General features: G+C 39.5%; 3 protein-coding genes across 5 annotated transcripts in view; 2 read left to right on the top strand and 1 right to left on the bottom strand.

The window, feature by feature from the left end:
* Nucleotides 1-1,942: 1,942 nt before the first annotated feature.
* On the bottom strand, nt 1,943-7,017 carry desi1b (desumoylating isopeptidase 1b). Its single transcript, XM_017433611.2, has 6 exons — nt 6,689-7,017; nt 6,529-6,550; nt 6,377-6,446; nt 5,356-5,465; nt 3,489-3,611; nt 1,943-3,253 (listed from the first exon to the last, which is right to left on the bottom strand). The coding sequence occupies exons 1-6, from the start codon at nt 6,774-6,776 to the stop codon at nt 3,172-3,174; spliced, it is 495 nt and encodes a 164-aa protein (XP_017289100.1). The 5' UTR covers nt 6,777-7,017; the 3' UTR covers nt 1,943-3,171.
* Nucleotides 7,018-7,495: 478 nt separating this feature from the next.
* xrcc6 (X-ray repair complementing defective repair in Chinese hamster cells 6) lies at nt 7,496-17,813 on the top strand. The gene is made up of 13 exons (XM_017433599.3): nt 7,496-7,626; nt 7,980-8,059; nt 9,188-9,300; nt 9,416-9,557; nt 11,166-11,417; nt 12,525-12,711; nt 12,795-12,981; nt 13,050-13,218; nt 13,405-13,566; nt 16,112-16,241; nt 16,429-16,529; nt 16,612-16,728; nt 17,398-17,813. Exons 2-13 carry the CDS (start codon nt 7,987-7,989, stop codon nt 17,595-17,597), a joined length of 1,833 nt encoding a protein of 610 aa, XP_017289088.1. The 5' UTR covers nt 7,496-7,626; nt 7,980-7,986; the 3' UTR covers nt 17,598-17,813.
* A 492-nt stretch (nt 17,814-18,305) lies between these two features.
* The window catches only part of LOC108246211 (GTPase IMAP family member 8), a 10,554-nt gene continuing 9,497 nt past the window's right edge, over nt 18,306-19,362 (top strand). Inside the window, exons 1-2 of one of the 3 annotated variants that reach the window (XM_017433626.3) lie at nt 18,311-18,524; nt 18,760-18,824. In XM_017433626.3, the coding sequence (XP_017289115.1) occupies nt 18,785-18,824 (40 nt within the window). In that variant the 5' untranslated portion in view covers nt 18,311-18,524; nt 18,760-18,784. Of the gene's footprint in view, nt 18,825-19,362 lie in introns of all 3 variants that reach the window. The other 2 variants (XM_017433625.3, XM_017433627.3) reach the window with 2 other exon arrangements.

Below are 19,362 nucleotides of genomic sequence, written 5' to 3'. Positions count from 1 at the left end.
GAGTCATATCATGTCCAGGGATGAAACTCAGTTCTACATCACCACAGATGACCATCAGGAGCATATATGGCAGCGCTGAGGGTAGAGGACCAATCCTGCTGATGCTGTGAAGAGATACTCTGGTGTTCTCCTGGCATCATGGTGGGGGAGCCACAGGGTCTGACTTCAGTTCACCTCTGGTTGGAATTCAGACCCGAAGACATCAGAGAAATCTTACCCCTCCGGAGACAGAACCCTGGTTCTTTTTTTCAACAAGACAACACCTGTCCTCACAGGACACCTGTGTCTATGGACTGTCTGTGTCAGCCAGGTCCCTGATCTTTCCTCAATTTAACAACTCTGACCAGGCGATCTGCTGGATCTGGAGGTCCAGTTCCAACAGCAGTAGGTCAGTTTGCTGCAGGAGAGGATCCAACAGCTGTATGACTCTGAATCACCACCTGTATCCAGGACTGAGGGGGCACACATGCTGACCTGAGATCAGCAGTATTCCTGTACTGTCAGCTCTGTTATGATATTATAATCACTGTAATATAGTCATGACCATCTGTCTCTAGGGATGTGAAACCACATAGAGTTGGGAAATGAGAAATAGGTCCTCAACCAATTAATTCTGAATAAACCAATTAGGGCCTCAGAGTCTAAGGCTTTAATACCACCCTTATCATAATCTTTAATAAGTTGTGATCGTCTTAAATAGTGAGTTTTGTTTCTCCAAATAAATTGAAATATTATTAAAATAGCTTTCTTTGTATTTTTATCAAAGGAAAAAAACTGAATGACATGGATAAATCAATCTGGACACTCCTTCAGCTTTAGATAAAAGAGGTCACCCAAAAATTGTAAGATCTCTAGTCAACCAATGACTCAAGGACTTCTTCATGCCATCCAAGCATCTTCCAATGTTATACGCCTCTCTTTTAATGGATTTTAGAGATCATTATTCCCAGATATTTAACGTCAGACTTAATACTTCTTTATTTTGAGTTACCTGGGTGGTTGGCTTCTCCTTCCTGGGTGGCAAAAGGGCTGAGAGGACTGGACTGAACCACATGCTTAATGCCTGAGGGGTGTTTTGAGGTTTACTGATTGACTGATTGATTTAATGATTTATATAGTGCTTAACAACAACCAACTAAAGTTACCAAAGTGCTTTACAGTAAAAGTTACATCAAAAAAAGTGCAGTACATCACAAAATAAAGACACAAGAGCAACAATAGAATAAGGAAAAATAAAGAAAATGCCATTCCACTACATGGTATTAAAAGCCTGTCTAATCTTAGAGTTAAAAATTCTCCGGTCAGAGATTAAACGAAGATCTAAAGTTGAGGTGCTGCCACTGAAAAGGCCCGGTCACCCCAGTGCTTTACCTCAGAGATCTTCCATGTACAGGAAAAGTTCAAAGTTCAGATAAATAGGGTGGGGCTAATCCATTTAACGCTTTAAAAACAAACATTAACATTTTAAAATCAATTCTAAAATGAACAGTCAATCAAATTGACTCCAAAGGCTAATCAGTTGTAGATGATTATTTTCCGAGGGGGTTAATTTAAATCTGTTCAATGATTCACACAATACTTTGCAAAAGCTACAAACAAACATACACACAACTACAAGAAAACCCATTAGCAGTGGGCAGTACAGCTCTTTGTTTAGGGCAGTCTCTGTTGTCAGCAAGGAGAAAACAAGCTGCTGAGACACACGGAGCATGACGAGCAGATGTTCCAGCTGTTACACAAACACGCCTCAGGCTTCACATGTACCTTTCACTTGGTCAGTTTAAACAGGATTGAAGTATGGCTTTGATGCCTGATTATTTCATTAATCCTGTAGCGCCACCATGTAGCTCTGTGTGGTACTACATGAACACCAAGCACAGCTGGTTGGTGTCTTCAATAGTCAACCACTTCTGATCGTGTACCAAAGACAAACAAGCAACTCTTCAATGAATAACCAGTTTAATTCATCAGAATAAAGTTTCCAGTGTCAAAAAAAATAATGCTAATTTTGTAAAAGCAGTACTTTGACAATCATTGTTTTCATTTCTTTTAGTTGACAAACATTTTTCTATTTTCTTAGCTTTATTTTTCACAAGTTCCAGTGTAAGATATGGATGAAAAGAAATGAAGTATTTGAGATAATATAGCATTAACACTGAAGATAATGAATTGCTTTCAAAGTGTTCATCATTTAGATTTATAATTAAATACAATTTATTAGAATCAAGAGGAAATATAAATATGTTTTAAAGAACAAACTCCACCAAACTGATTCAATAAATAAACTTAATGTGCAGCCCTGAGCATCAGTATATGACACAAATAACCAATGCCTACTGGGATAAGGAAGTGATTCTGCTTAAACTGTATATAAACTGAACACAATCTACATGTTTAGCCTTCCTCATTCAGATATAGTGAACACATGACAGTCTGAAGTGACTAAAGGGAAGATGAAGGAAATGAGAGGTTTACAGATGAGTGGTCCAGAACCCTGGGTTTAGATGTGATTTAATGTCACAGAATAAGGTCAGGATGAACAGCAAAAAAAGACATAAGATAAAAAAGTATTAGTCTGTGCAAAAAAAAAACAATCTATAAATATACATTCAGGTGAGCCTCAGGTCTTTCATTTAAAATAAATCTGATTTCTTATTAGAAACAATCGCTCGGGTAAAATTAATTCATTTCACTGTTACAGATAAACATTATGTGTATGTTGATACATATTTAAATGGTGTTCATTAATTTTAAACTAAACTGGCCACTAAAATGACAAAAGATTAAACCCAAAGTCTGTAAAGAGCAAAAGGTGACAGTGTTTTCCAGTGCTGGTTTTAGACTACTGCAATAATAATGTTTTTTAACATGTTCTCACATCGGTTTCTGACATAAAAAAGCACTTTTAGAAAGAAGGTGTGTCACTGTCTCAGTGAGTAAATGTTTTTATTTGTACTATCTGAAACCAATTTAGAAGCTATTTCATATTTTGACTAAACTAGCAGGATGGTGTTTTATGAAAAATATAAAATCTAAGAACAAAGTTTAACTTGTATATACAGTCCATCTTACAACCCATTGACACTACGCAGAAGCAGACTTCCCATCGATTAGAGGGAGCTGGCTGTAAATGTGACTGGTAGCACACTGGTATATGCTGTAGGTTTTCTTCTACTGCGGTCCATTTCTGTTGTTGCCTACAGGATTTATGGCCATGGAATCCAATAACGGACGGAGAACCTGACCAAACGGCCTGCAAAGGAGAAAACACAGCAAAGTTTAAAAGAAGTCTGAGGAATGATCCTTGATCCAAACCAAGCATGCACAGTATGTGGGGTGAAAAACTGAAAAACAACTCATGGCTGTCAGAGGCAAGAAAACAGATACTCTAAACTTATATCTTAATGTTTCCATGTTTAAATAGGAATACTGAGAATGAAACGGAAAATAGGAGCAGCTCAGCCTTCTGACAAAGTGAGTTTACTCACGTGGACAGAACTTCGGATGGAAGGTCTGTAATGTAGGATGGGATCTTTCTGCCTGTGAGGAAGTGAGCCACATCGCTGCTGAATGTGTTGCAGTTGTGTTCAAACACGTTGTACTTGTCACTGCTGTGCACAAAGACCAGGGGAAAACACACAGGCTTAAACAGAGTTTTCAGATGTTCTGTGTAAAGGTTAATAGTATTAACGCTGAGTCAGCATTGACACCGTTGTCTTCCTGTTCATAGCTTCTTTCATGCATTTTTTCCAAACTACTTCTGCAGATTTTGTTTTATTTTACCCATTCAACTCAATCAGGAATAGTGTGCTATGACTTTTGGTTTTTGTAACTTTTATCATTTATGAATTATTTAACTTTATATAGCAATATTTTCAAAACAGAAATCTTCGTTTTTTTCAAAAAACCTAGTTGTCTGAAATCGGCTTCAGTAAATTGGCTCTATGGTTATCTTCTTATGCCACTCTCAACAACCGTATTGCTAATTTAACTTCACTTAACAGTTTTGCCATTTGTAGCTTTTAAGTATGGCTTTAAAATTTATAGATTTTAGCTACAGCTTTGTTAATTTTTGCTAATTCTAGCCTTAGAATCTGTATTACTACTCTTACCTTTTAGCTAACATTTTGCTAATTTTGGCTTTAACACAGTTTTTTTCTAATTTCAATTTTTAGTAACAATTTTACTCATTTCAGCTTGAAGCTACCATTTTGCTGATTCTGTTCTGTCCTACAGTACCTGTTTTTACTTTAAAGGTTCAGTTATTGTTGTTTATTTCAACAAATTTTAGCATTCATTCAGTATTCAGCATTGATACTATACTCTAATATTTAGCTTCTTTTAATAGGTCTTTGAACAACTTCAGTTTGGAGAAACAAAGTTTAATTTGGACTGGATTGGTGAACTAACAGCTAGGGAGCGGGGCAGAGGACAAAATGGATCCCTGGCATCTTAAAACAGCTTAAATCTTCAAACTTTTATAGTCATTTATGTTAATGCAATTTTATAGATTTTACACCGCTGTCAATTTCTCAATACAGAATTATTTCCAAAGAAATATTGTAAAATTATCCCCAGAACTGACACAAGGGTACAGTAGAAAGGTGACATCTTCTTGCTGCTTCCAAATAACCAGAGCATTTTTTGTAAATAATAGTGTAATGAGAGAATTGTTGGCAAAATAAAAACAAAACAAGAACAGCATTTGCATGAACCGCTCTGAAATCTTTGAGATGGAAGCAGAAATCCTCTTTATCCCTTCTTGGTAGATTTACACGTCCCATATTCCTTCCATCTCCTGATGATGGATTTAACAGAACTCCTGGGGATGTTTAGGGCCTTGGAAAACCTTTTGTTTACATCCCATGACTAGACGTTTCTGGTGGACGTCCGCTTCGCGCCCACATTGAGTCCGCCTCGAGTACGCGCGGACCTCTGCAGAGTGAAGTACGCTCGAGTATGTGGGGGTCTTTACATCGGTGCGTTATTCTCCGAATAGACAAGAGGCTGTTTTGATCGGCTTAATGTGCCTTATAGCTCGGTGGGCCTTATATATGACAAAAGTTTGAAAATGGACCATTCATTGACAGTGCACCTTATAATCCAGTGTGCCCTATCGTGTGGAAAATACAGTAATAGCAGATAAGGCTCTTTGTTAAATGGAATGTTTGGATACAAACACAGGTGTCTTCCACTTTTTATTTTTAGCTCAAAAAGCTGAAAAGTTAGGGAACCACTTGTACAGTACGCAGTAAAAACTTGTTCACTACAAGAAAAGAAAAAAGTTACTTTGAGGGCAAGTAACCCCTCTCCGACACACCTGACAAAACAGCTCATCGAGTCTTTGTTTCTTACCTGTATGTGGATTCGGACAGTGATGTAAGATACTCTGTAAAAATGTCTTCAGGCACCTCAGTGGAGCCCATGTCCACCACAGAGTCAGGCTGTCCCAGTACAGTGCCACCCTAAGGAACAAACATGGGAACATCATGATGCACAACACACCAGGCATTGCATTTTTTCATGCCAAGGTTTTAGACTAAAATCATCTTATAATGAGAAATGATGAAGGTGGAGCCATTTTAGTCAAACCTTGGAAATGTGGTTATGCATGATCTCAACTCTTGCTGATGCTCAAAGTATGTGTTGGGAATTATTCATCTAGCATCATATAAACCTTTGGTCAATATCTGTAAATTTGAATAAGAAGCCATTTTTGTTTTGGGTAAGGTTGATTAACTGTGGCAGCCATCTTGAATTTGGGTGACTCCAAAAATCAACCAGTTGTAAATGTACAGCCAATAATTACTCTGTAAAAGTTTCAATAAAAACTTCTGTCTAGTGGTTCACGAGATATTTTGATAAGAGGTAATGACAAAATTTGAAGCAAAGATCTTGTGCAACATGTCACGCTGAAAGGATGTGATGGGGATGATGTTCAAATACTGCCACAACACATTTCAACTCAATATCTGTAAAATTGACAAAATTCCTAAGACCAGTTGGCTGTGGCAGTCTTCTTGAATGGGATTGACTCCAATAGTTCATCAATTGCAGATAAACATCCAATGATTACTTTCAGAGTTTCATTAAAACCCGTCCAATGGTTCATGAGATATTTTGCGACCAGAGTTAAATCTAATATTTGAGGACAACATTTTAAGAACAGCTCTCCTACAATTTTTTAGTTCTCATAGTATGTGTTGCTCAGCTACAACCACACCACATTTAAGCTTGTTTTCTAAGGTCGCTTAGCTGCAGCAGCCATCTTGAATCCGGTTTACTGTAGAAGTTAATCAGCTACAAAAACACACATACATGGACATGGAGAAAACAGAATTGCCCTTTAAATGAAAAGGATGGAGCTGATTCTTACAGGTGCACAGCTGCTGATGCCTGCTCCACCAAAGAAGAACTCCTGTCCGTGGACAACAACACCTGTGTGCCTGTCAGAAAAAACAAAAACAAACATTGTCTAACTTAAACTACAGCAGGTCACTCTGACAGAACTGTCTCGTGTAAACTCACCATATCCCATCTAGCTGCTTTCCTGCAAAGAGAAACACATTGAAACTGGAATAATCTTCTCTGTGTGAGCTCTGATAGGATCTTATTACTATTAAGAAAAATGTAAAGCTCGGTTTCTCAGGTGAAACCAACTACACGGAGACAAAAGTCAGAAACTCACCCAACATTTGCAAACTCAGCTGACGAGCCATGCCTCTGGATATGTCGTATATGTACAGTTTCACAGGATACGAAACACTTTGTTCCATAATGCCACAAATTAGATTTTCAAAGTTTCTTAACAGTCAGCCAAAAGTTGTCGAGGTAGCAGCTAGCCTAAAAGCAAGACGTAGAACTGGTACAAATATAAACACAACCACTGATTATTTAGGGGAGTATAAGAATTAAAAAGGCAAATTCTAATCTAGCTTGAAGTTAGTAACAGCGGTATGTGCTGTGTCACTGTCTTAACGTAAATACAACATGACTGACAATAAGTGCTTCCGTATTGAGTTCAAGAAACCCCGCCTACTTGACTGTGATTGGTTGGTGGACAGAAGAGTCAGCCAACCAGCCAATAAACAACGAGCTGCCAAAAAGAGCAGGGTCAGTTATGGAAGTCCAATATGGCCGAAATGCGATTTCGTCATGTGTTCGTTTTTCCAATCTTTACTGATGTGTTGTTTGAAAATGGTTTATGGAAGGTTAGGAATGAATACATGTAACTTTTCACTTTTTCTTTAGGCTATAGGCTACAGGTTTTTTGTAACTAAGTATATATACATATATACATATAAAAAATAGGACTGTGCACACTTAGTTACACACACACACACACACACCCATTAACAGATTTTAGCCTTTTCAAGCTTTTAAACTAAAACTGCTCACTTCGTTTTTTATTTGAGAAAGCTCCTCAGATGGGATAGGAAAAGTCTTCAGTTGCAGAATTTAAATCCATTTGTATTGTGCTTTAACTTGGATTCGCCTGGGTGACTGAATCTACACCAGCATATTGTTTTTGGCGCCTAAGGCTTTCCGTAGCAGCTCGTTCACGTACCTGAACGCGCCTCTCATTGAAACTAGCCCGGACTTGTGTGCAGTGAGTAGTAGAGCTGTGTAAGTAAATATCATAACTTAATTCGGCTTCATTTAGTTATAGAGGTGTAGTTTTAACACTTTGGACACATTATTAAAACTACAGAGTGGCGACTTATCTGCCGAGAAATTAGCAGTAAAAGGAAAGAGGCTAAACAACAAGCTTATCAGCTAATGCTATTATGCTACAGTTTGTTTCACTCTTGATTAAAATAAATAATACATTTTGGGTGAGGGGCATGGTAACCAAGCTGAATGGCAAGGATGAGTTTACTCAGTTGTTTATGGGCAATTTAAGGTCAGCATTGCTGCAGAGCTTGGGTCCAAAGTGTCCTAACAGGGTTCCAAGTGAAAATGAGTGGTTCGTGTTGCAGAGTAAACATGGCGGAGTGGAACGCCTACTACCACAATGAGGATGAGGAGGAAGAGCCAGAAGAAGCAGATCCATCTGGAGGTGAGATGGAAACACATTCAGGAGACTCTGCATCCTAACTTTAAACGATGCAGCTGCTGCTCAAAACTCCAACATACCTTAGCAATAATCTAAGATACGTTTGATGAATTACCTTTAGAAGTGTCAGGAGAATCAAGATAAAAAAGAAAAAATATTAAAGCTGCTGCCAGTGCTTCATTATGGTCACTGTGGTAACCAAACACCTGTGACTGTCACTCCCTGACTACAAAGTTAATGAGACAAAATAGAGCTCAAATAGTCACTGTGCAAAAACTATAAATTAGACCTTTAAAGATGTAGAACCGTGAGCGGCAGTAGACTGATGGTCTCACATGGGAGTTTCTGTTTCTGTTATGTTTCTAGAGTGTATTATGTAGATGACCCTTCACCTTCTGTTTTGAATGAAATATTTTGAGCTAAATATAAGAGAATCTGTGTAATCTTGTCTGTGAACCCTGCCATCTGGGGGGATCTGAGAGAAACTCGTAAGTCCTACAAGTAAGACACACTGGGTGAAAGAAAACAAAAATCCCTACAGTTTGATGTATTTGATGATGTATTTGTACCAAAAAGAGTTGTGAGTTTGTTTCAAAATATTTGAACATTTTAGACAGCTCAAACGTTACTGTCACTTGAACATTCGTGGAAAAATCAGTAAAAATCAGAAAACTAAAGCTAATACTGTGTAAAAAAAACATTAAAGATCTCAAAATGCCAGTGCAGACAAGTGAAGTCCAACTTTCTGTGACCCGTTTAAACTTGAATGATTTTCGTCTGAGCTACAGAGCTACAAACGGCCGAAAAGTTTGGGAAAAACCATAATGAGGAAAACATTAGCATGAATGCTGACTCAGTATTTCATGCGTTTGCATTGGCACCCTTATAAATACAAAAACGTCAGCTGTCTTACATCAATTTTATTTCTGCTAACCTTTATTGTGCTCATTGTAATTTCACACATTAACTTGAATAGTTTTACATTCTGGCTGTGGTATGATCACACATGGAAGCTGTACAGTTTAGTGTTTTTCATATACAACATGCTAACAGATAGTTTATGTCAAATCTAAGCTACCAGTGGAATTACTAAAGTTGCATCAAAACAAGCCAGTTCTGTGTCTCTGACAGGAGATTACAAGATTACTGGAAGAGACAGTCTGGTGTTCTTGGTTGATGCCTCCAAGGAAATGTTCATCCAGGGTGAAGCTGGGCAGCCTTCAAACTTTGACATGACCATGCAGGTAGGATGCGCAGTTGTTAACGTGTCTTATTTCATGCTTTCTTTGAAAGTCTGTGTAAAATTAGTTCTCTCGTTGTCCAGCAGGTGAGTGATGGTCAGATTTTGTGTTGTTGCAGGTTGTACGGAGTGTGTACACCAGTAAAATCATCAGTAGTCACAGGGACCTTGTTGCTTTGGTGTTTTACGGCACAGAGCAAAGCAAGAACCCCAGGAACTCCTTCAAACATGTCTACGTGTACCACGACCTTGATGAACCTGGTGAGATGTTGCACCCTCCAAATAAACAAACCACCACTTGTTGTCCATATGCTGCTGCTTTGATTTGAACGAAAATGTGAGCAAATTCATGATTAGATCAAACTGCTTCATCTTTGTAAACTTTTCCACATGTGGTTTAATACACTCCTGATCAAAATCTTAAGATCAGTCAAAAAATTGCAAGAATTTGCATTTTGCACTATTGGATCTTAAGAAGGTTCTAAGTAGAGCTTCACAATGTTAAAGGAAAAAAATCAGTGCAAGAGACAAGAACTTTTGAGCAGGGAATTTTCTGCAAACTGCATTTACACTCAAACATGATTTTTTTCAGCTGATCAAAAGTTTAAGACCATAGTCTTAATATATATATATATATATATATATATACATGTACATTGCTGTGGTGCTTAGTTCAAAATGATCTGAATCAGAAATTGTTTTAACATAAATGGGAATGAAAGGGAATAATAACTGGAAAAGGGCGAAGGATCTAAGCATGAAAATTGCCCACTCCCCTACAATAAATAGACATATACATGAGTACCTTTGTGTTTTAAGTGAAACACTGATGCCATAACCAGCTGAGTAAGTATTGTAACAAGAGATGATGTTACAGGCGTGAAGTGTAGAGCTCAGCTGCAGCCACACAGATCAATATAAGAAGCTCTGACATGTCCTGAAGTTAAACCGTCTCTGGGTTTGAATTCTTCTTAAGTTTCTTATTGGCAAACTCCAAAGCCAGGTCCGGCTCTTCAAACATAAGGGTCTGGTTCTTTGACATAGGGATGTGTAAGGTAACCCAGTACTGGAAGCTGAATTTGACATTAGCTCAGCCATGAAGCTCCTTCTTCACTGTCTGGCTGCAGGCAGAGGGACGTTCAGGAAATGAAGCTTTTCTTGTATGGGGCAGAATGGTACTCCTGGTTTGAAATCATAAATCGAGGTGGCTCACTCTCCTTGGGTTTAGCACATAGCTAAAATGATCGAAACAGAAGCTAAAAACAGCAAAACATATTCAAAGGTTAAAATTAACAGAACAGTAGCTCAAATTAGAAAAGATGTACTAAAGTTACCAAAGCTGAAATTAGCAAAACAGTCACAAAAATTAGTAAAAACAAATTATAAAGCTCAAATTAACAAATCGGTAAGTATCAGATGCTAAAGCCAAAATTAGCGGTACAGTAGTTAAAAGCTGCAAAACGGGTGTTAAAGTTAAAATTAATCAAACATTAGCCTAAATTACAAAAATATTTATTATTAGCACAACAGATGCTACAATTAGCATAACAGTAGCTGAAAAAGCACAACCATAACTAAAAACTAAAATTAGCATAAAAAGACAAAAATGGAGGACGTGCGCTGAACTAAATTTCAAACAGAACAATGATTCTGAAGGAATTAAAGCTCAATGAATTTCAATGGAAGAAATGCTTGTAAAGAAAGTTAAATGGTTTGAAAAGTCTAAAAGTTACAAGTCATATCACCCATCTCCTAAAAGAGCTGAAAGTTTCCATATATGAATGGTGAAAATAGCTCAAAGTGTGCAAAAATGTATGGAAGAAAGGATAAAGAAGAAGACAGCATTCACACTTTCTGTATTTTGTGCAGGTGCCAAGAGAGTGCAGGAAGTGGATGCTCTCAGGGGGGAGAAAGGTGTCCAGCTGGCATCCCAGATGCTGGGTAGTGGGGAGACGTCATTAGGCGATGCCCTGTGGTGCTGCGCCAACCTCTACAGTGACATCAAGCTCCGCCTCTCACACAAGAGGCTCATGATCTTCACCTGCAGGGATGAACCACACGGGGGCGACAGTGCAAAGGACCGGCAGGCTCGCACCAAGGCCAGTGACCTGAAGGAGACTGGTGAGTCTGACTATACCTGACATAACCATTTATTACAGTTTTCAAAACTTTTATCTATTCAGGACAACCCTTGAAATTCTTTAGCATACAAATTAAATTTGTTCTGATGTGAACAGTGGATTACCTGCTGAGTTTATATTCAAACACTAAGATCATCTCAGTGGTGATGGATTCAAGGACTTTGGTTGTGAGTTGAAGAACAACACAAGTATTGTTCTGTTAGTGTTCAAAACTAATTTGGAATTGCATAAAGTAAGCTGAACATTATTAAAAACCTAGAAAAGAAGCTAAGGATGCAACAGAGTACATCACAGGATCATCAGCATAAAAATGGAAATTAGCATTTCGTACTTCTCAGTCAAGTAAAACATTTCCCCAGAAGTGAAGAACTTTGGCTGCACGAAGGACACTGGAAGTGATCCCTTCTGCTTTCACACACTGAAACCTGTTGGAAATCATATACAGGCTGCTCAGCAGTAGGGCTGGGCGATATTGCCAAAAAATGATATCACAATATATTTTTTAAACACCATGATAACGATATCACAGACGATATTCTGCGTTTTCTGCTTTTTATTGGATTTGCCCAACTAAATAAAACCAAATAATTCCAAACAACAGAAGCGGCTCCTTTTTTTTTTTGGAATTAGGACTCTCGGGAGATATTTCCGTGCTGTGCTCTGCCATGTTTGCTGGGTCGTGCTCGCAGCACCTCGATCTTCTTCTTCTTTGTTTTAATGGTGGTTGGCAAAGAACTGTAGGATATCACAATATGAATTTTTTCACCAGTGTGAAAAAAAATCCATAAACCAGAAGATATGGCACCTCCCTACTCAGCAGCATGTCCAGGCAGTCCAGTAATGAGAAGTCTTTGTTTTAGGAAAGGATGATGCCCTGTGTCGAAGTCTTACAGAGCTCAGTGACTGCACTGTGTTGTTTGTTGTCCCAGAGCATCAATAAAATCATTCATTACTTTAGTAGTCCCACTTTTCTAAAACCCGACTGAAAGTTGACTAAGAGTTTATGAGCAGCTCCTTTCGTGTCTTGAGTTATTAGCGAGTGTTCAATCTGTTTCTGTACTCTTTTGACTCAACTTTGAATTTGTAGGTGTCGTTATTGATTTAATGCACCTGATGAAAGCGGATGGCTTCGACGTCTCGCTCTTCTTTCGTGACATTGTAAGTCCACCTGAGGATGAGAGCGAGCTGGGGCTGCAGCTGGAGCCCTGTGACAAACTGGAGGACCTCCAGAAACGAGTTCGGGCTAAGGAGCAGAAGAAGAGAGCCATGGCCAGGTTGAGAAAAAGGATTTCAACAGATGGTGCTGTTTCCGTTTCTGTGTTTTCATCCAGTCTGTGTATTTCTCCGTCATGTTCAGGTTGAGCTTGTGTCTTGGTGAGGGGCTAAATGTTGCTGTGGGAGTTTATGCAACAGCAGTGCAAGCTCGGAAGCCTGCTCCAGTCCGACTTTACAGGGAGACCAACGAACCAGTTCGCAGTAAAACCCGCACCTTCCACACCCAGACCGGCAGTTTGTTGTTGCCCAGTGAGATAAAGAAAGCCCAGGTAATTTCTTTCTAAAAAGAGCTGTTCCAAAGCTGTTGCACATCTAAAACTCTGTTCGTGTGTTGTAGGTGTATGGCAAGAAACAAATAGTGATGGAGAGAGACGAGGTGGATGCCATCAAGAAGTTTGATGACCCCAGGTTGTTTCTGATTGGATTCAAACCGATGGAGAAGCTGAAACTGCATCATCACATTCGCCCTTCTGTCTTCATCTATCCTGAGGAGGAGGACGTGAAAGGTTGAACCTTCTTTTATTTACTTAAAAGATAGACAATCACTCACTTACAGTTCAGTTCAAATCAACAACATTTTATTTATCAAAAAGTGTCAAATGAAGCTATAGGTGAAATGATGGTTATATGACGTCATGTTTGTCCTGAACTCTCCTCACCCTGTGCACTAAATCAAATACTTCTCTCCTCAGGAAGTGCATGTCTGTTTTCAGCCTTGTTGAAGAAGTGTAGTGAGAGAAACATATTTGCTCTCTGCCGTTGCATCTCCCGCCGAAACTACCCACCTCGATTTGTTGCCTTGGTGCCTCAGCTGGAGGACGTTGATGAAGGGAAAGTACAGATCACACCACCAGGTAATCCACTGCTGATGTCAGATTGCTTCATAAATGTAGGCTTTTTTTGTAACATTTTGATGTTTGTTTGGTTTTTTGGGGCTTAACGTTGTTGTTGGGGTTTGTTTAGATGCAGTTTTGTAAACCTGAGCCTTGGTGCTGTGCTGTTTTTTTACCCTTCCAAACAAGCCACACCTGTTTAGTGTTGGTCTGATTGTATTAATGTGAAATTTTACATTCAACACCGCACTGATTAATGAACATAATTTCAACACTGAGTGTACATAACAATTTAATTCAGGTTATTTGTATAGCGCCAAGTCACAACAAGTGGTCTCAGGGCATTAAGAAACCTCCAGCAGAACCGGAACCAGAACCAGAACCAGCCTCAGGACGAGCAGCCATCTGCTTCGACCAGCTGGGCTTTGAGAGGACAGAGAAGAGACACAGACAAACACAGAATGACTGGTCCAGGTCAAAGACAAAGAAAAACATGTTAATGATAGAAATAATTACAGTAGAGCGAGTAAAGCCAGCAGCAGAGAGAGGACATGTGGTCAGTTTGTCCTCCAGCAGTCTGAGCCTATAGCAGCAGAACTAAGGGAGAGCTCAGGAAACCCAAACCAACCTGAACTATAGGACTGATCAAAAAGGAAAGTCTTAAAAGCAGACAGGGTGTCAGCCTCACAGACAGAAACTGGAAGAGAGGAGCCTGAGAACTGAAAGCTCTGCCTCCTGTTCTACTTTAACCCTGAATATTCATCCATTCACCAGTTTGCTTGGCTGTTTAGTGTCCTATATAAAAAAAACTACTATATTCATAAAGTTTCTGCTCTTTGGAAAAACTCTGTAATCATACCTGCCCCCAACAGAGTGATCATTTATACCAGTCTACTTTAATTGTGATGCAATGCCTTGAGAAATGTGTAGTGTTTGTGGTAAAAGCTGATGTTAGCAGTAAACTAGACCTATTACAGTTTGCTTTCAGATAGGGACGCAATACTGATGATGCTATGACTGCTGAATTTACTTCAGCTTTTAACACTTTCACTACATCTTTTTATTCAGGGGCCAGCTCTTCAGTTATTACAACCACATTCCAAAAGAGTTGAGACATTGTATAAAATGTAAATAAAACAGAATGCAATGATTTGCAAATCTCATAAACCCATATATTATTCACAATGGAACACAGGAAACGTGTTAAAAGTTGAAACTAAGAAATGTTAGTATTTTTAGGAAGAAAAATGATGTAATTTAGAATTTGACTGCATCAAATGTTGCTGTAAGGCGGCTCTTCTTCCTGTAACACCAGTGTGCAGACATCGGAACTGAAGAGACCAGTTTTTGGAGGGGAATGTTGTCCCATTCTTATCTGATGTAGGATTCTAGCTGTTGAACAGTACTGCTGGATTTTTGTTTACATGATGCGTCAAATGTCCCCGTGATGGACTCTCTACCTGTCCAGGATGTACTCTGCCTCTCGTACAGTGATGGCTGAAGATAGGCACCAGCTACCGCATCCTGGAAAGCAGAAGCGAGTAAAGAAAATGGATGGATGGATGATGCAGTAAATGTTTTCAGTTAGTGAGAGGTCTGGAGTGCAGACAGGCCCGTGCAGCACCCGGACTCTTCTGCTATGAAACCATGCTGTTGGAATGGATGCAGGATGAGCTGGAAAGGCCTGCCATATTCACTAATGCACCCCCATACCACACCCTCATTACTGCAGACAAGGCCTTTGTCCGTCGGTCCATGGATCCATGGATCCATCTCCTGCTCCATCCTATCATCACTCAGCAACAAGACTCCAAAATAACTGAACTCCTCCGCTGGAAGCAAAGACTCCCCCCCGACCCAGAGGGAGAATTCCACCTTTATCTGGTTACTTTTGAATATACCTGTCTCTAGTTTTAATTTATTTTAATGCTGATATTTTGACCTGAATGGGTGCATTTATCATTTAAATGTTATCGATCGATTGGGCATTGAGCTATCCAGGTCTCCTTTGGGGACAATAAAGTATATTATTTTCTATTCTCTAATATATAGGTGCTTCATTGCTGATGTCTTTCCATCTTGACATTGTGTTGACACACACCTGTATGCACCAGAGCAGCAAACTGATGAAAATCTTGCTGTTAAAGACATGATGATCAGTAATCAATACATTTGATCAGCAGCACCTGCGTACTTCTTACTTTCTAAATTCCTATAGAATCAGTAAGGGTGAACTTAGTTTTTTTTAAATAAATAAGTTTTAATGATGTGTCGCTAATCTCAGGTTGGATCTACTTAAAGACAGTGATAGTAGTTTTTTTTCTAATAAATGAAAGCTTACAACTTTTCTGTTTTCATTTGGCTGTTTTTAGAAGAAGTTGGAGTGAAGTGGAAAACAATCTGATCTGTCAGAGACTTAAGATGGATTAAGACATTCTCACTGAATAAATGCTTTTCATTTTATGGTATTCATGCGGGGGGGGGTTCTGTTTGTCATTGTTGTTATCTTTCTGGAGTGTTACACAAATATGGTGAATGTAGATCTGATTTTTCATGTCTTTGTCAGGTTTTAATGTCATCTACCTGCCATATGCAGACGACCTGCGGACTCTGGATCCTCCTCGATGTCCCCCAGCCTCACAGATGCAGGTTGACAAGATGAAGGAGATTGTCTACAAACTCCGCTTCAAATACAAGTAGTGGAACCTAAACGAATGTCTAATGAGAAAAGGATGAAATGTAGACCGTTTTTCTTATGAAAACGTTGGTGCAGAATTCAAAATGAACACATGCTTATGCTAAAATCACAATATACACACAGTATATGGTCATTTGGTTTGTTTCTTTCAGTAAAATGTTTCTGTTATGTGTACTGTAATGCAGGAGTGATGCTTTTGAGAACCCGGTTCTCCAGCAGCATTACAGGAACCTGGAGGCCTTGGCTCTGGATATGATGGCTCCTGAAGACATCGAAGATCTCATCAGTAAGAAAAAACAAACCCTGTTAGCTTTTCTGCCTTCTGTGGTTAATGTTTACATGTTCATTTCTTTTCCTTTCTCTGTCAGTGCCAAAGGTGGACCAGATTGACCACCGTCTGGGTCCTTTGGTCCAAGACTTTAAAGACCTGGTCTACCCTGCTGATTACAATCCAGAGGCCAAACCTGCCCCTAAACGCAAAACAAGTGAGATTCTGAGTTTCATTTTACAGTGGGTTACAAGAAGATTAACCCTTGGTATTTTTTTATTTTGTTACCTCACAACCAAGAATTTATCTGGATTTTCAATTTGACTTTATGGAACGGACTCATGCAAAATACTTCAGAAAAGTTTGTTGAAGCTACATGTGACAAAAACTAGTGCATATGTATTCACCCCTTTGCCTTGAAGCTCCAACCATTACCTTTCAAAAGCCCCATAAATACCTCCACCAAGGAGGTTGTGTTGGTTGGTTTGTCTGTTAGCAAGATTACTTATAAACTAATGAAGCAACACTCATCTGGTTTAAGGTCCAGTCAAAGCCCAGACCTCACTACAACTGAGAATGTCTGGTTGGACACAAGCAGCCTCCGTCCAACCCAGTTTGGTCCTGAAGAACGGACAAAAAGTCCAAGATCACAGAGACGGACATGAAGAGATTTGATGCTGGAACTGTAGAATTTTGTGGGCTGAATAAATATGCAAAAAGCATTTTTTCCCTTTAGTTTTTTCTTCATTTAACTGCATTTAAGGTTTTTCTGTTAACTTAAAATCTGTTTAAATTCCAGGTTGTAAGGCCACAGAGACAGCACAAAGTGGTGAGCGATTACTTTTGCGTGTTATTTGACCGATCTGCCTGTTGTGTGTCGGTGCAGCTGATGTTGGAGGTGGAGCTGAGAAAAAGCCCAAAGTGGAGGTGACAGAAGCTGAGCTGAGAAGCCACCTGCAGAACGGCACGCTGGGAAAGCTGACCGTGCCTGTGCTGAAGGAGGCCTGTAAGCAGTTTGGGATCCGCACCACCGGGACAAAGAAGCAGGAGTTAATTGATGCTCTGACTGGAAAGTTGGGCCCTTGAGAACTCACCTTCAGCTGGATTTCATTCAGATTATGTGTTCATTTCACTCTGCATACGTAATGTTAGATTTTAAAAAATATCCAATCGATCAAACTCTATAAGATTATCAGGTAATTAACAATTTAAAAATACTGTTTGAGACATGTTTGTAAAATTTAGTAACACGTTCTTATCTTGTTCTTATATGCATTTGAAATAAAACTTTTTATAAGCATGTATGTGATTGGTCTTTGTAGAACCTGATAATGTCAGAATGGGTGGAGAGCAGGATGAACCCAGGGCGCAGACTCGTGTCCAAAAAAAACAAAATTTTTTTAAATAACAAACGGAAAACAAAGGGCTGGCGTGGCAGCAAAACAACTGTAACAAAAAACCAAACAAAAGACGAGGCAAGGCAAGGCAAAAACGATGAGAGACCAGAGACGGGACTAGAAACTAAACCAACAACAAACAACAATGAACCGGCCAGGAGGTGGAGAGGAAGACCAAGTTTTAAAGCAGAGGGTGATGAGGAGAAGTGGGAACAGGTGTGTGATTAGGAGTGAAGACAGCTGGAGATGGGTGTGACAAGAAACCAGAAAACTGCTGAGCAGAGGACAGGTGAATGATGACAACACAGAGCCAAAGCATAAAGAAGACAAAACAATACCAAGACAAGGACAAAAAAAAGCAAATACAAGAAAACCCTACATCAAAACAACAAAAACCCAGACACATGACAGATAAGCAGCATTTCCAGTTCTGCTTGTAGCTGGTAGGAAGGTGTGTCCCTCCACACGCAGACTGCATACCTTCACCTCTTTGTGAAGCACAATAAAAGTCTGAGGCAGGCCTGAGCAGGAAGAAACCTTTGAGCACGTGGAAGCTGTGTCACAACTGAGCAAACTGAAACTGCAGGGAGAGGAACACTGAAACATTTTGCTGACAGTAAGGGCTGAAGTACACTTCAGGCTTTCTTGTTTCAGGTGCTCTGCTTGGACATACTGACTTACTGAGAACTTTTTCCAAGTTTGATCCTTTCTTCCTTTTGCTTTATGTTTTGAGTTGAACAAATCAATTCACCAGTGTGTTAAGGCTGCAAAACACTCCGAGGCGTGTTGGTTTGAATTGTCAGGACTTTTTTTATTGAGCAGAAATGTGTCTGTTTATTGTTTTGACGCAGGCTTGATACTGTTAACTGCTGAGAAATGGAGTGTCAGTGTGAGAAGAACACAGAGGATGTTGCAGGTGAGAAAAAAAACCCTCAAAAGTGACGCTCATATTTCTTTGTTGTAACTACCTTGAAATGCAGTATATTCAAATGTTCATTATCATCTGCCATCAAAGGCAATGCCTGTGTGTGTGTTTGTGGCATTGTCAAAACATTTAATGACTTGCAGGATATATATATCTACAGGTGACAAACTTTTGGAGTCAATTCAAGATGGCCACCAAAGCTAATGGACAATAACTAACAAAAATATCTATAACTCAGTCAGTTTTACAAATATTACCGGTAAGCTTAAATTTGGTGTTATAGTAGCTGAGCATCATACTCTGAGCATACCAGATAATGAAGGAGCTCACAGTATCACATAACTGAATAAAGTCATTTGACCAAACCATCTCTGAACTCATCCGGGGTCGGGTCGCGGGGGCAGCAGCCTAAGCAGGGAGACCCAGACCTCCCTCTCCCCAGCCACTTGGGCCAGCTCCTCCGGGGGAATCCCAAGGCGTTCCCAGGCCAGCCGAGAAACATAGTCCCTCCAGCATGTCCTGGGTCTTC

Source organism: Kryptolebias marmoratus, linkage group LG2 (genome assembly GCF_001649575.2).
Source record: "Kryptolebias marmoratus isolate JLee-2015 linkage group LG2, ASM164957v2, whole genome shotgun sequence".
NCBI lineage: Eukaryota > Metazoa > Chordata > Actinopteri > Cyprinodontiformes > Rivulidae > Kryptolebias > Kryptolebias marmoratus.
The sequence above is the reverse complement of the archived record's forward strand: the minus strand, read 5'-3'. Positions and strand labels throughout refer to the sequence as shown.